Source organism: Agelaius tricolor, unplaced genomic scaffold (assembly GCF_023055355.1).
Source record: "Agelaius tricolor isolate 1412-34295 unplaced genomic scaffold, bAgeTri1.0.p SCAF_3, whole genome shotgun sequence".
NCBI lineage: Eukaryota > Metazoa > Chordata > Aves > Passeriformes > Icteridae > Agelaius > Agelaius tricolor.
The window spans coordinates 37,825,123-37,840,915 of NW_027269263.1; the positions used below are offsets into that span (position 1 = coordinate 37,825,123).

Sequence of the window (15,793 nt, forward strand, 5' to 3'; positions counted from 1 at the left end):
CTGAAACCCATCCTCAGAAGATTGATAACAGATAACAAGTTAATAACAGATATATTTTTAAAGAAGGAGAGTTATTCTAATGGATTTCAGCTCTAACAGAACTAGACAAAATTACAGACATTTCAGGGATGTCTCTTTAAAACACAACCAAAAACCAAACAACTACTTTATCATATTAAAGAAAATATAAAAACCTTTAACAAACTTCTGTTACTGGCCAAATTAATTTTGAAGACCCAGAACCTCTTTTACAGCTATATCTACCATTTATTTCAAGGGTGGACTTTAAGTAAGCAGCCAGCATGCATGCAGTTAGACCATACTTATGTCATAAGAAGGAAACAAAAGTTGTATTGCACCAGAAATCATAAAACTAAATTCTAAGCCTAATATTCTTTTAGCAATTTAAAGAGAATTAAAATAAAGTTCTCTGTAACTCAAAAAATGCACCCCAGTAGCCAATACAAAAAGAATAAATATACCAAAATATATTTTAAAAACTAAGTAATTCAGTCCAGTGAGAATGCAACTGAAATCACTAATTCGAAAATTTTAAGGAATAACACAAAGATTGTATGATCAGCAAACTGGTGAAATGCCCTCTCACTTTTAATAATAAGGGGATTATCAGATTGGAGCAAACAAAAAAAATTTAAAGACGTTAATTTTTCAGTATCTCACATTGATGGAGGGCCACACTATCCACCATACCATGGCCTACTACTTGTCTTGAGGTAAGCCTTTTGCTTAAAGAAATAACTCCCTTAGCAAGCAGCTGAGCAGAGTGTTTATCAGCAACTACTCCACCAATGTTAACATTATTAGAGCTAGACTTTTCACTAACATAGTCAATACAGTTTTAGAGTTATTTGCCTAATTACAAAATCATTTGCATTAATAGCCATACAAGCTTCTAAAGCAAAATTTTCTTGACCTATTTATTAAGACAACTTACTTCCAGAAAAAGAAAGTATTATGTCCTCTGCATCCCCCAGCCTCAATATTACACATTTAAGCCTCAAAAGTTTGAATAAAAATTAGGTATCAATAAGCAACTAAAGCAGGAGTTTTTTATATGATTATCATAGGCCAGGACTTAAAAATCTGCTAACAAATTCCTGTGCAACTCCTGTGTATTTGCAGGAGTACCTCTGAATCATACTAATCCCAGCAGGCAGTTAAAGAGTACCTTGCGTGCAATTGGCTCTTGACCTTCCATCAGTGTGTACCAGCTCACTAGCCTATTCCAGCCTTCAGTTGGCAAAAGGATGTAGTCCAGCTCATCAATGAGATGTTCCTTGAGAGACTGAGAATCACCATCTATAAGAGAAAGATTATTTTCATTTAAATACTGTAATTCTGCACTTGAGTTTTTAATGTAACATTTTTCACAAACAGCAGACAAAATATTTTGAGTCACAATTATGTTACCAGTATTATGGTGTTCAAAGCAGGTCTTCTGAAACCATGTAGGCAAACTATCCAGTTTATGCTTAGCACACCTATTACAGGTGGTATTCTTTACTGTATGAGTGACAACTTTATATTCCCATGCAATTATAAGCACCTAGTTTGTTATCATACACCATCCTAGCTTTCAGAGAAAGCAATTCATTTCTCCCACTCACTTCACACATATTCCCACATCATCATGGATACTTCCACAGCTGAAAACAAGAATGAGTAGTTAACTGTAGATTCAAGACAAAGTCTGAAGTAATTTTAAGTCAGACAAGGAAAGTAGCTTAGTACAACCTCCTATTTCAAGGATCCTATGTGCTCTGTTAACAGTCTCTACAAAATTCTTTGCAGAGAAGGGGAGAGTGAAGCACTTGAGTGAAGCACAACTTGGAATCTCTTAAGGTAAGCAGCATGCTTTTAGTTTTCATTCAATCCTTATTACTAGCAGCTATCTTTTAGGTCTAAGAGGTGATTCCAAATGTGAGCTACAGTGAGCTTCAAACATTTAGGGCAGCTGTCCCTCCGTCTGGAAGCATCACACTGTAACTGGGAGCATAGTGAGGGTAGAAATCCACAAGCACTTCTTCAGGTGTACATAACTCTTCACAAGATTCACACTGTATTTCTGCACTGATCTTATATGCTGAGAAGGTGTAATTTGGATTCTATTAACTCCTAAAAATACCAACATTCCTTCTAATATAATTTTTTTCAGAACCATCAAACAGATACCCTGATTCTGACAATTCAGTCCCTCAGATACAGCACTGTTTTCTACGATGAACAATCAGCTACTCTAAATACCTACTTCCTTGTGCCCGCTTTGACGATGTATCTCTTCTTTTGAACATGACACGTGCATTACACCATATTCGATCTTTTTTGCACATGTTGAGATTAACTGAACAACCATGAATGAGCAACAAGTGAGTTCACAACCCCTGATGTTGTTTATTTTGAAAGGGGCACTGGTAGTGTCAAAACAACACAATACAGGTTTTCAGAAGGTTTTAGGAAAATGGCTAACATGACTTCTAGTTTGGACCACTAACCCTACATTAGACTTTTTAACAACAGTAATTTTAAGCTGAACAGGTATGCAGATTAAGTTATAAATGGTACAGATGAACTAACAGTCTTTGACACAACTAGAAATCACCTATTTTTGAAGAGGAAGACACAAAAGAGAGAACAAGCTGATGCTCCCTCAGTGAGGATAAAAAGATGTTGCTACATCTGATGTCAGCTGAGATGTATCACCTGAACATCCCTGCCTCACAGCAAGATTTACTACAAGAATGTACAAAACATCAAAATCCTCACATTTCAGAAAACCAAACACAACACTCACCTGGAGCAAAAACACCTTAAAGTTTCTGGATGGAAGAGAACATATAAATGTGTATGACAATACAGCACCTTCTACAAAGGCACTGCTCAGTGCCAGACATACTCATTCACACTGACAATTAGTAGAAGATTGTACAACAAGTTTTTTAAAAAGTGCAATCATCTGTAACATTCAATTTGTAAAACAATGAGATACTAATTACAAAAGTTTTGAATTAAGAAAGCCAAGAGTTCTTCATAAACCATGTGAAGTTGGCAAAACTGGTATTACTCTACGTGCCAATAGAACAAGCAGTATTATTACATTACCTGTAACTGCAAAGAAGAAAACCAATTATCTGCTCAATATTGTATCTGCTGGATTAAATATTAAAATCTTTAATGGACATTAAATACAGAATTTGATGTGAAAATTAAAATATGTGGAAAAGTATTCTGAGACCTGTGTTCACAAATTTGGCTACAGTTCAGCAGAAGTCAGTCGGACCTGAGTAATCACAGCAGTGACAGTTCAACATCCTTACAAGACCATAAAGAAAAAAGGAAATGATCCTCTATCATTTCACACAACTTAAGTCACTGAACTGAATAACAGCACTTCTTCAATTGTTCCGGAACTAAAGTAAGGGTTTGGGCCTTATTTACAGAAGTAAGTTTTAGAGTGCAACTTAAAAATCTTATTTTAAATCAACCAATTTGGTTAAGCTACCAAAAAAAGGGAAATCATAGAGAACTCAAGCCACCTTTTTGTCAACTTGACTAATTTTCAGTTCTCAAAACAGCCCAAAATCTCATCACAAACCAGGATTTTCTACATTGTTACATATTTTGTTACCATTACAAAGAATTTCAATAACTGTATTTATAAAATTGTGATTTATTAGGGAAATCTATTCCAGTTCCCTTGTCATGGTCAGAAAAGAAACCGAAATTTTTACCTTTAAGTATGCTGAGGTTCACTTACACTGCCAACTTCAAAAGATGAACTACCTGTGACAACTTCACACTTAATGTACTATAGGCTTATTTCACAGTGAGAGGCAATTACCTTTGAGAAGTCCAGAGTTATCAATAGGACCAGGGTACACATTCTGATCTCCCATCTGGTATTTGTCCCAGCTGTCAAAACCAACATATTTTTTCCACTGTTTGAACCAGCGACTATCCACTAGATACCTTAAAAGGAAGAAGACATACATATTAATTACTGGCATTCTACTACTTCCTACCTCATTCATGATAATGCACCAGCATTCATCAGCCTTGTGAAACAATAATTCTTTTCTCTCTGTTCTGCTCACCATTATCAGCATCTGCTACCAGTGAGGACTTTAACTGGGGTCAACTAAAGATCGCACTAACAGCGCCAGGTACAGTTTTGCAAGACTGCCAATAACCCCTATCAGAGGCTGAAAAATGGCAAGTTGAAAAAAATATTTCCCTTTTTAGCATGAATGATTGTCACCTATAATTCCTCTTCTTGATTTTCAAATTCAGGAGATTCAAGTTAAATCTCTATAAATAGACAGCCCTTTAAAAAAGTGAGAAAGAACTTTCAGTAAAGAATTGTCTACTGATGGAGTTTTATTTATAACATTCAAGTGCAACTTAAAAAAACTTCAGGACTCTGATGCCTTGCCAAGAACCAGAGAGTGTGTTTTCTTCCTGAGTTAACATCAACACAAACAGTAAATGCTCTGCTTTTGACAGAGGACTAGATGTTCCTCCTACAAATCATTATCAACATCACACTTCACATAAAGAGATTATATCTCGAATCTCAGCTCTACAGTATTTTTATCCAGATTAAACTGTTGTCACAGTCTGGATTCTACAAAGTCCAGTGATACCTACATTTTATACCTTTTTGTCCAGATTTCTTCAAGATCAAGATTCCAAATTTTATCAGTGATACTCAGATTTGGTTGGGTTTTTTTTAAGCTACCATATGCATTATTTCTCCTTCCTAAAAGTATTCACAATCTGCTGCTTTTCTGTTCCAAATCTTTTGCTACTATGGTAGGATGAAACTGAATTTGATTAATCTGACATGCCCTTGCCTTTATACACTATGTTTTCATTCTCATGAACATACTTAAGGCCAACAGCATTCTCCCTTTCTCTTCTGCTGTGGCCATCCAGCTCTATTCCATAAGAGCTGTAACTGCGTAACTGTTTATGAATGCAGTCACCACCAAACCTGCTAGCCTTGTCCCATTGGTCTCTACTTTCTTGACCTAAATTTGAATGAACTATCAGTCTTAAGAAGCAAAGATATAATTTTACACAGAAGAGAAACTATCATACAGGCAAACTGCCTTTAATTAATGCTTAAGAAATTAGTGGTCCTGGAGAATCATTTTACTTTTCAAATGTTTTGTGTTAAATGTCTTATCACACCCCAGTAACAGAGTGATTAATACAAATTTTTGATACTAAAATTTAACAGTGTGAGAAAGCTTGGGGTCCAGTGTTCTAGATTTTATATATTCAACATTATCTATTTCAACACTTCATCAGCTTTCTTCTTCCATATCCAATTAATTTTGCCATCAACCAAAATTTGCTGTGCAGTATCTCTTTAGGGTCCTCCTTAACAGAGATGTTGCAACATTGCTGTTTCCTAACACGACGTGCAAAAAAATCTTTCATAATTTCCCTTCACGTTTAGGAATTTTGCATTTAGCAATCTTTTCAGGCTCAAATAATTGCTTAATATTTCTTGTATAAAGAAAGCTGAAAGGCCACTTATAAATCATGCAACTCTCTAAGTATGATAAGAACTAAACAGTACAGTCAATTCTTTTATCACCAAGTAAAGATGAATTACTGGCTATAGGCATGTGTGTGCATGTTATATGTATATCTACATTCTATACATATTAGGTGTTTTATTGAACATTCTGCTACTTTTGCTTCAATAGGAATCTGGTACAGGTGGGAAAAGCTATTTTGAGTTACTGTTGAACACAGTCACAGCAGCTGTAATCTTCTCCCTTATCCTGGTTTAAGAATGGTAATCCCCAATTTAGCACTCTGAATTAAAAAACCCAAAACCATAAACTGGTCCCCTTCCCTCATGCCACAAAAAGCAGAGATTACAGGCTGAGATAATAACAATTTACTGGAAACATAAATGAGATAAGAAAAAGAAACAGTAACAGCAACAATATTAATTACAGAATTGTAAAAAGAGGGTGATTTACAAGCAAAATGCTCATCCTGGGGGACAATGAACAGCGGTGGATGGGCTTCCCCCTCCTGCCATGCCTTTCCTCATCCTGAAGCCACACCTCTCTTCTCCCAAGCAGGAGCCCTTGACTCCCACCCCTGGGGGTGGTAGAGCATAATAACCTGGACAAGCCCAGGGCTGGGTTCCAGGCTCCATTCCCTCACCGTGGAAAAATTAACTTTATCCTGGCCAAAACCAGAATGCCCCATTACAAGAACTTGCTCTTAATCAAGACATGAAATACTACTTTTCCAGTAAGATTAGAGAAATCAGAAATTTGCATTCAAATGCCATACACTACCCTCATTTTATGCAAGAAGGATATGCCACATTAAAGATTATGCCGGGGAAGGGGGAAAAAAAAAAAGGAGTACAATTACACCATGCTCAGTTTAAGGCAAATCAATCAACCTGCTAAAGCACTTCTGTAGCTAAAATCCAGACTTCTTAGCATTAATGGGAAAAGTAATAATCAGAGATTTATAACTTACAGCTTTTGACTCTAAAAACACATTCAATATAGCATTCTCATCAAGATCAACAAGACTACTCATCTGCACAAGAGAAGGGACACCACTAGAAGTGAACTTATCTTTTCATCAGCGTTTTAATATCCATGACACAATCAACCACCTGAAAACTAAGTCTTACCCATGAGGGACATCCAGTAATTTAAGAGGAAGCTCAAGTAATCAGAATTACATCTGCTAAATCCTCATTTGTTAAATGATATTTGATCCCTTTTCAAGCTAAAAAATATTAAAAACTTGGGGTAAGCACTTGGACCAGATACATTAACCTGTAATGTGTGTTGTCCCAGGTACAAAAATAGAATACCATGCATTACTAAAATACAGACCAAAATGTATGTATATTAAGCATTGGAACAATGTTTTGTCTTTATTTTTGTTACTATTACCTAATGCAGCAAGGAGTTCCAAATGAGTCTAATGCTGCAGTAGTTTTTTGAACTGTGGACCTGACCAAGAAGGATACCCCAAAACTCCCCATCAAAGTTAAAATGTATGGCCTATCTGTTTTTTAGAATTATGATTAAGAAATGTTTGTTATCTGATGGAACCAAGATTTCAGGAAACACAAATTTTGCTCTCTGGCATGTCATCAGTTTAGCTAGTGAGCAGGATAACCAGCCCATCTTCTGAGGTAAAAGAAATCTGGAGGATTTGAATAAAGCTTAAACTCAAGAACAATCTCAAATTTCTAGATATTCTGCTTTGGGGGGCAAACCTGAAAAACCAAGACAACTGCACAGCCAAATGAACTGGTTGACTCTAAAACAGCAAATACCTGACACGTACAGGTATTTCAAATAAATCAGTAATTGTTTGAAGAAAATAGTACAATCAAGTCACTTGGAGCCAACCGGTCGATAACACAGAACACTGGAATAGACCCAAACCTTTACCTAAAAGTAAGCAAAAACTTGCATATACCACTTGCTGAAAATTACATTCAAATATTGAATTTTCAGTATTAACAATACTGGAAGTATCTGCACAGTCTGTTTAACTTTACGAGGTTTTTCTTGGTTATATTATGTATACTTAAAATTTTCTTTGAGCAAGTAGAATCAAAAAAACTACAGAACATGTGAATATGTTCTCAGTTCCAGTCTGGCCTACTTCATTACCCAGTATTTACTTCTGAGTAGAGCTCCAGATTGCTTTATAAGATATATCTGCTCTCTTCTATAAAATGTCTCTTGCCTGTCTGAAGTGGATTATCATATACAAGGGACAATTTATACTCTAGACTCCTCTGGAATGCCAGACAGTGGAATAAAACATGAGGAAATGGAACGAAGCTGCAACAGGGGAAGTTCGTACTCCACAACATGAAAAGCCTGAGAGGGTGGCTGGTCACTGGAACAGGCTCCCTAGGGAAGTGGTCACAGCACCAAGCTGGTCAGTTCAAGGATCACCTGGAAGACACTCTTAGCCATATGGTTTAGCTTTAGGCAGTCCTGCAAAGAGCAGGAAGTAGGGTTCAAAGTCCCTTATGGGTCCCTTCAATTTGGGATATTTGGCCTTGGCCAGTGGTCAGTCCATCTGGAGCCGGCTGGCACTGGCTCTGTAAGACACAGGGGAAGCTTCTGGCAGCTTCTCCTAAAAGCCACCCCGGTAGCAACCCTGCTACCAACACTTGCCATGCAAACCCAATAAAACTGGGTCACCCAATTAAATTTACCAGAAAAGACCATATCCTTATGTATGACCAAATGTAGAGACTCAAGGCAGCCCAAAATAGGATTACTTACAGTCTTTGCCCATTATTCACAAGTACAAAAATGTGAAGCTATTACAACACTTGAAATTCACCTTTACTTCTTAAATAAAAACTCAACAAATAATAAAAATCAATTTTAAGTTAATGGAAGTTTTAAAATTTTGCAGCTGTATGACTACATGGGCGTTGTTCACTGAACAAAAGAAAGTACTAGCAGGAAACTTAGTGATTTCTAAAATTCTCCCATGGTTTGAAACTTTTAATGTAATTCAAGTTCACAGGTGATTTACTGCATATTTTGACTTAATAAACCTAATTAACATAATAGAAACATTACACATGTACAACAGCTTTCATTCTCTACCTCAACATCCAAGTTGATAGAAAAATATCTGAACAGTATGACTAAGATCTTGGTATTTCCCACTGCTGTCAAAAGCTTCTGAATTCTTGTGACCATTATATATAGACAGAATTAAACAACATGTAACCTAGATTTATTTATAATGACTGATACTTCAGTTTTTTGAATCCAAAAGTAAACCAGAAAACTTTAATATGCAATAAAGGCATTTCACAGAGAGACACTCATTCTGCACTGTGTACTGCTGGGACATCGTATCTTCTGAACAAAAGCTATTTCACTTTTAACAGTAAAACTGTGCAAATTGTCCAGAGAGATAGGTGAAGATTTTTTTTTACTCTCCTCACTGTGCATGCGTACAGATTAAGCAATACAGAGGACAAAGTGGAACAACTGTTTTGCAGAAAGCAAATTGGGACTCCTGCTTAAAGGCACAGCATCTGATTTTTGTTCTTGCACAACTGCAACTATAAAAATAAGAATATAAGAAAGGGTTTGTATCTGTATTTCTGCTTTGATTAAGGTGACAAAAATTGCTTGACCAAATACATTCAAAATTAATAGATGCCTTTAAATTCAAATTTCTTCCAGAATTAACAAGTTCCTAAAGTTCAAAATGGTGGTAATTATTCTACTCTATCAGACAAACCATACCATCTTTTTATTCAAAATATAGGTAAATCCACAAGACAAAAGTGCAGGGGTCAAAGACAAAAAAAGATATAGTTTATCTCCCATTTTTAAGAAATCCATCCAAGTATTCCAGATTCCTCTTCAGAATTAAGTGTTTAGCTCAACAAAATGTACCAAGATTTCAAATCAGCGAATAAAATTCTCCTACAGCTCATGATATGCTCCACTGCCATAATGTGCTACAGTAGCCTAAGATGCACATTCTTCATCCATAGACTGAAAGAGGCCTCTTCAACCAAGAGGCCGACCAAAAAATACCTTTCAGCCAACATTAGTGGAGCGCAATTTTATGCTAAAATTTCAGTGTGAACATTATATTAAGAACCATATAAGTGTTTTGTATACCTTCAGAAATTTTCCATTTAAGTAAAGACTTTTCATTAAAAAATAATCTAACAAATCAATTTTCAGGCAAAAGCCTGGAACAAATATGATTTTAACATGCTCTCACCTCACCTAATCAATTTACAGAAGAAAAATACATCTACTCATCTCCACTGTAAGCATTGTCCAGAAAAATTAAAATCTTTGTAAACTACTGGTCACATGCAGCACCACTCCTTATGCAGTGAGAGAAACCTAACACCAAACTTCAACCACAAAGTTTAAAAGTCAAAATCATCAACTTAAACCTCATTTGAAAATAAAAACCCATCCAACTCCTAATCTATCCTTGAGACACTGACATAGTGTTCCTTGTTTCTCATTTTATGAAGATATCAAAATAATTTAGAATATAATTCCAAATATTATTGAAGTGCAGGTCCACAACATTTCATCATGCCCTCAGTGAAATCAAGTAAAACCTTCCATTAACATTGAGTCTAGGTTCTGTTCATGTACAACGCAATGATGGATGATGCAACGTGGAAAACACTGAGAGGACAGTACTGAGAAAAAGGTACATGCCCTGACTCTTGGGGATGTCCTGTGCAGGGCTGAGCTGGACTTGATGATCTTTGTGGGTCCCTTCCAGCTCAGCATGTTCTTTGAAGTCCACACTGCAAAATGCTATTAAAGCAAAGCACTTCAGCATCAAGGCTATCATCAATGATGGCACACAATTATTAAGCACAGCTACAGATGTAGCCCTGTTCATCAAGCTTCATGAGTTTTTACTGCAGCCAGAATTAAAATGCTTTTATGTTCAGTGGGGAAATTCACTTCTGGAGGAAAAAATCCCTTGAGGTTGAACTTATCATATCTACTGATCACTCACTGGGAAGGATTTTTACCCCACTTCATTTTTACTTACTCTTTTCAGTGACCAAGTATTACAATTGGAAAGGCAATGAAATTCCCACAGGTTAAGAAAAGAATATTTTTTTCACCATCCAAGAAATGTACAACATTACGCTACCTAGACTCAGCAGAATTTCAGAAGTGATGTGTATCAGACACATCTGAAAACTAAAAATACTAAAAAACTAAAAAAACTTCTGAGGTTTTACTAATTTGCATGTCTTTAAAACCAAGAAGAGATTAAGAATCCTTCTCATCACTCTTGTGAAGTGATGACTGGCACCAAAATTCATTGGCTAACAGGGCTGAAAATCAACATCTTCCTTCTGGCCTAAACCTGACTAGCTTCAGTTTACATAGTGTCTTAAATCTTTATCTGCTTGTCTAAAAATTCTTATCCTAGAAGACATCTTCCTCTTATGTAACTATTTCACAACTCAAAATTCTAGCAAAACAGACAAAGGTTCTCCAAGCTCTTCTCTGAAAGACAAGGCTTCTGCTTTCCCTATTAGATTTTGAGATGTCCGAACTCATTCTAAATGAACACCTTCTGTCACATGTGGACACAAGAACTGGACAGTAGAATGGTTTCACTATTATATTCTGTATACAGTACATACTTGTACTGCTACTTGGTATTCCCTATTCAAACATCCAATGATTGCATTTGTTCCCTTAGCCACTAAATAAACTCCATGTGATAGTTTTTGTCCACTGTAACTGCATAATTCTTATCCAAGTAACTTCTATATTCTCATCAGCTCACAAATTATTATGGCAAGCAATAGATGAAAGAAGCACAGTAGAGAAACTCTGGAAGGAAGAGAGAGAAAAAGTGAAACTGATTGCTGAGCTATTAGCTATTTTTAAGTCACTATCATGCACTTTAAGTAAAACATTCATTGGCAGGTGATACCTAAAGGTGAGAAACGTGGTTAAATATCCTAGACCATGGAGGGACAATATGTGCAAGAGTGTGAAAGCATTTGTAATGTCATATCCAAGCTACTCCGACATTTCTGACTAAGCCACAAAAGAACAGGAACTACAGGGAAGTAAGGGCAGAAGGTGGTTTTAAAGGTAAACCCAAGAAATCACACTTTAACATGGGGAAGAAATTACAGAGAAATCACTCAAGAAGTCACACACAAAAACTGACAGTCTTCCCCTCTATGACAAAACTGTTCCAAGATCAATAACTTTCAGTATTGAAAATTGTACTTCCGTGATATTGTAAAAACAGAAAAACTTGGCAAGGTTCTCAAGAATATCACTGCAGCTACAAAGACATTAAATTACATCATCGAGACCAGTTGGTCACACAAATTATACTGTGCCTAAAATCTGATGAACATCAACAGCTCTTAAATTTGATAGTAGAAGACACTGAGTGAGTTCAGATTTGCCTGCAGCTGTAACAACCAATAATTTTTGTCATTCTAAATGAGAGGGTAAAATCTCCTCATACAATAAATTCTCCTCACTTGTCAAGCACCAGTAGAATTTCAGAATACTGAGATGTAATTGTATCAGATGCCAAAACTGTGAGACATACAATGAAATGCAGGATTTTTTCTTTTCCTATAGAGATAAGAACCACAGAACCTTAAGATCCTTTGGACAATACTGCAAGAAGTAAAACTTCTTTTTAATTAATTCAGGTTCTGTGGAACAAAAGTGTAGTTTTTATACTGACCTTACTAACAAAAGTAGACAACATGACTCAAAAGAACTGATAAACAAAGGAAGTTCATTCTTGGAAAAATCTGATTTTTATTTAATGTATGTTTGGAAAATCAGGATAATTGGAGAAAGAGAAGAATCCTCAATCTCTCAGAGTTTAATAATTTATTAACTGGCCATAAAAAATGCAAAAAAGACCACTGGGACAAACTAGCCCAACATCTTGTCCCTGCAGCTGAAGCAGTTAAAAGACACTAACCTTGTCTGTCCACTGAAGCAATACAGCTTCATGCATGCTATTCCAAAGCTACCCTTAAAAACATCTAATGGAACAAACTCTACAGCTTACTAAACCACCTGTTCAACCAGTTTCCAGTTCTAGCAATTCTTCTTCCAATACCTAACTCTAAAAATGCTGCATTTCAAGTCAATTTTCTTTCTTTCTCTCTGCAGTGTACATGAAGAACAAAGAAATTCATCAGCCACTTCATAGATGCTTTTAAGATTTGCCTCTCTTTGCCCTATTCTTTAGTTGCTTTTTTCTTAGAGAAAACCCCCAAAGCTTTATATTTGCCATATGTAGCTTATTGTTCTCTCCATTCTAAATTCTGAAGAGCATGGAAAAGACTTTCGATGTACAAGCCAGTATTTTTAAAAGGACTGCATTTGAGTGCCTTAAAGCTCACACAGAACAGGTTGGTATGGCACTCCTGAAATTTTTTTCAGCAATATTTATTACTGAATCGATGCAATTTTGAATCATGGCTTACAGCACCTTAAGTGTTGTTTCCTTACTGATGTCCCAAAAGACCCAAAAGCCATTTAAAAAATACCTCTACAAATGCATTTGGACTAAACGTACCGTTTAATTTGTGAAGATAGCTGCACAGTCAAAATATAAATCCTATGAATGCACAAGCATACACATTTATCTAGCTTGATTTAACAGCTCATGAGTAAAACTTAATGGGACTTTGCTGTAGCTTATTCAGTTTTAAAACACCTGACTTATATCAGTGTCAATCACAGCTAGATATATTTTCACAGAACATTTAGAAGCTTTTCCCACATAACTGATTCTTCTGTATTAAAATATCGAACGTACTAAAAAAAATAAACAGCACAGTAAACTTACTGTTTCAGTCACACCATCAACTAGTCATAAAAGTACTACCACTTTGAACAACATTAACTGCCTGAAACATTGTTTTAGTAACTGGGAATTACCCAACAGAACCATAAAAAAACAGTCTTGAAAGACATCTATCCTGAGCACGCTTTTACTACTGCTGGTCATTTTCAACACTACCATGTGAATTAATTTTCTTTTTCTAGTTTCTTACACGTTTCCAGTTTCAAGAGCAGTCTGTTCGTATGCCAAAACTGAACATATACTCAGCAGTATTTGAATAATGCATCAGAATGTATGCTTCTGACACATGCTGCAGTATCAACACTGTTAAATATAGTCTTTTATAGAACTGGAACAGTGAGTGATGACAGCTGAAATGAGGTGGGCTAGTTCTACTTCTGTGTATTCATAGTTAATTTTCTGTAAGTTAATGCTTCAGCCTTTGTCTTTGGGTGACAGTTTCACACAGGAAGAGATGAAGATGTTGAGTCGTGGAAAAAGTGTCAGTTCCTTATTTTTTCCCCCTCCTAAAAAAAGGCCCCATTTCCTAGCCTCACAGCACAACAACTATAAAACCTCAATTACCATATTTACGGCAAAAAGAGGTGCTTATTAAACCGTGAATTATTCTGTTGACAATTTGTATGACATACTAAGGAATATTTTACGACTGACCAGAAAAACATAATTATCAAACGTGTTATAAGGGTCCGTTTCGCACCTTCAGGGACTCTTTCTTAGGAAACCAACACGTTTATAGTCACAATAAAATTTAAACTCAAGGCTTGTCACAGCCACGGACGGGTAGCAGGGCACCTAGGCCAGAGTACAGATATCAATTCTGATAACGCGAAGGTGACGCCGGGGCCATTTCAGCTTGGATAATGGAAGAAACGCCTGTTAGCAGAGCTCTTCTCCCCCCACCTCAACACTCCTCGCTCAGCCAAAACAAGCCCCGTGCGGGCTCCGGGCCCGCCATCCGGGGCTGCCGCCCGGCAGCGCACCCCGGCAGCCGCGCCGCTCCCTCGCTGCCCTCCCCTCAGGGCGCTGACCTCGCTGCCTCCCCGCACGCCGCCCGGGCCAGGCCGAGGCCCCGCCGCACCCAGGCGGCCGCTCCCCGCCTGGCAGGAGCTGCGGGAACCGAGCGGCGGGAAGCGCGTGGTGCAGCCCTGCCTCCCTGCCCTTGTCACCCGCCTCCACTTTCGCGGCAGCGGGAGAGACGTCGAGCCGCCCCCGGGAGCGGGTGGTGGGGGGGGCGAGGGGAAGGAGGTCGGTCCCTCCGGCAGCCAAGCGGCCCCAGGGGCGGGAGGACGCCGCCCGCGCCGGTCCACCCGAGCCCCCCCGCTCCTCCCTCACCAGGTGTCGCCCTTGCGGAGGGCGGTTTTGAGCAGCGCCGCGACGTCCGTGCGCTGGGTCTCCAGATCCGCCGCGCCTCCCTCCGCCATCTTCTCCGCCCGGCAGCGGCAGCGGCGGCAGGGGCAGGAGCGCGCCGCGCTGCATGCTGGGAGTGACGCCTGCAGGGGGCGGCCGCGGCCCCGCCCTTCCCACAAGCCGCGGGGCGGGGGCCGGAGCGGGGCCGGGCGGGGCAGCGCCCCCTCGCGGCCGGGAGGTCCCCCGGTCCCGTTCCGTCCCGTTCCGCCCCCAGAGCCGGGGAGGGACGAGCGGGCGACATTTCCCTCAGTGCCGCAATTGGAGAGCGTGCGTAATTAGAGCCCTTACGCCTCGCTGCCAGATGAGTGGTTTGGATCACCGTAATTCCTATGATGATACCGTCTGTGTTGTTGTGCAAATACCGTGGCGGGTTCAGATAGTCTGTGTGACTCGCGGTAGCTTTTGCAGACCTTCGCAGAAACCAGCGGATGATTTGTTGTGTTTGTTTCAGTCGCTCTTGCTTAAATCTTGTAGAGACAGTGCAACCTGTTGCTTGGCATGTCATACACACACACAAAAAAGAAAAAAAAGAAGGCGCATATTACATTACATAACCAGGTTTCTCTTTGTCTTCACGTCTGTATAGAGATTTCAAAGAATCAGAATGGTTTGGGAATTTAGGGCTGGGGTGCTGGTTGCAAACACTTGAAAACAAGAGTTTGTTCTTGTAGATCTAGCTGGTGTAAGTGTAATGCCTGCAATTGTTTACCTTAGCCCCTTCCTGTGCCCAAGTCATTCCACCCAGCCCCATGGAGTGACTAACACAGTGTATCTCAGGCTGCCTGTTAAGTATTATAAGCTATTAGGCATTATTAGCTAATTAGCACTTAGAAGCTACTAGCATGTAGCTGTTACAAACAGCACTAAAAAGTGCTATTTAGATCTGTGAACTGCAAAAAAAAAAAAAAAAAAAGAAGGAAGGCTGTTATGCAGACATGGTAGTACAAAGTATTTTGTC

At 38.4% G+C, this 15,793-nt stretch overlaps 1 protein-coding gene across 4 annotated transcripts in view; it reads right to left on the bottom strand.

Annotated features, from left to right (window-relative positions):
- Nucleotides 1-14,919, bottom strand: part of USP15 (ubiquitin specific peptidase 15) — a 60,120-nt gene extending 45,201 nt beyond the window's left edge. For 2 of the 4 annotated variants that reach the window (XM_071423530.1, XM_071423529.1), the window contains exons 1-3: nt 14,761-14,919; nt 3,860-3,987; nt 1,190-1,320 (exon numbers count right to left, since the gene is read on the bottom strand). In XM_071423530.1, coding sequence (XP_071279631.1) covers nt 1,190-1,320; nt 3,860-3,987; nt 14,761-14,849 — 348 coding nt within the window. In that variant the 5' untranslated portion in view covers nt 14,850-14,919. The remainder of the gene's footprint in view (nt 1-1,189; nt 1,321-3,859; nt 3,988-14,760) is intronic. The other 2 variants (XM_071423528.1, XM_071423527.1) reach the window with 1 other exon arrangement.
- Nucleotides 14,920-15,793: the final 874 nt, after the last annotated feature.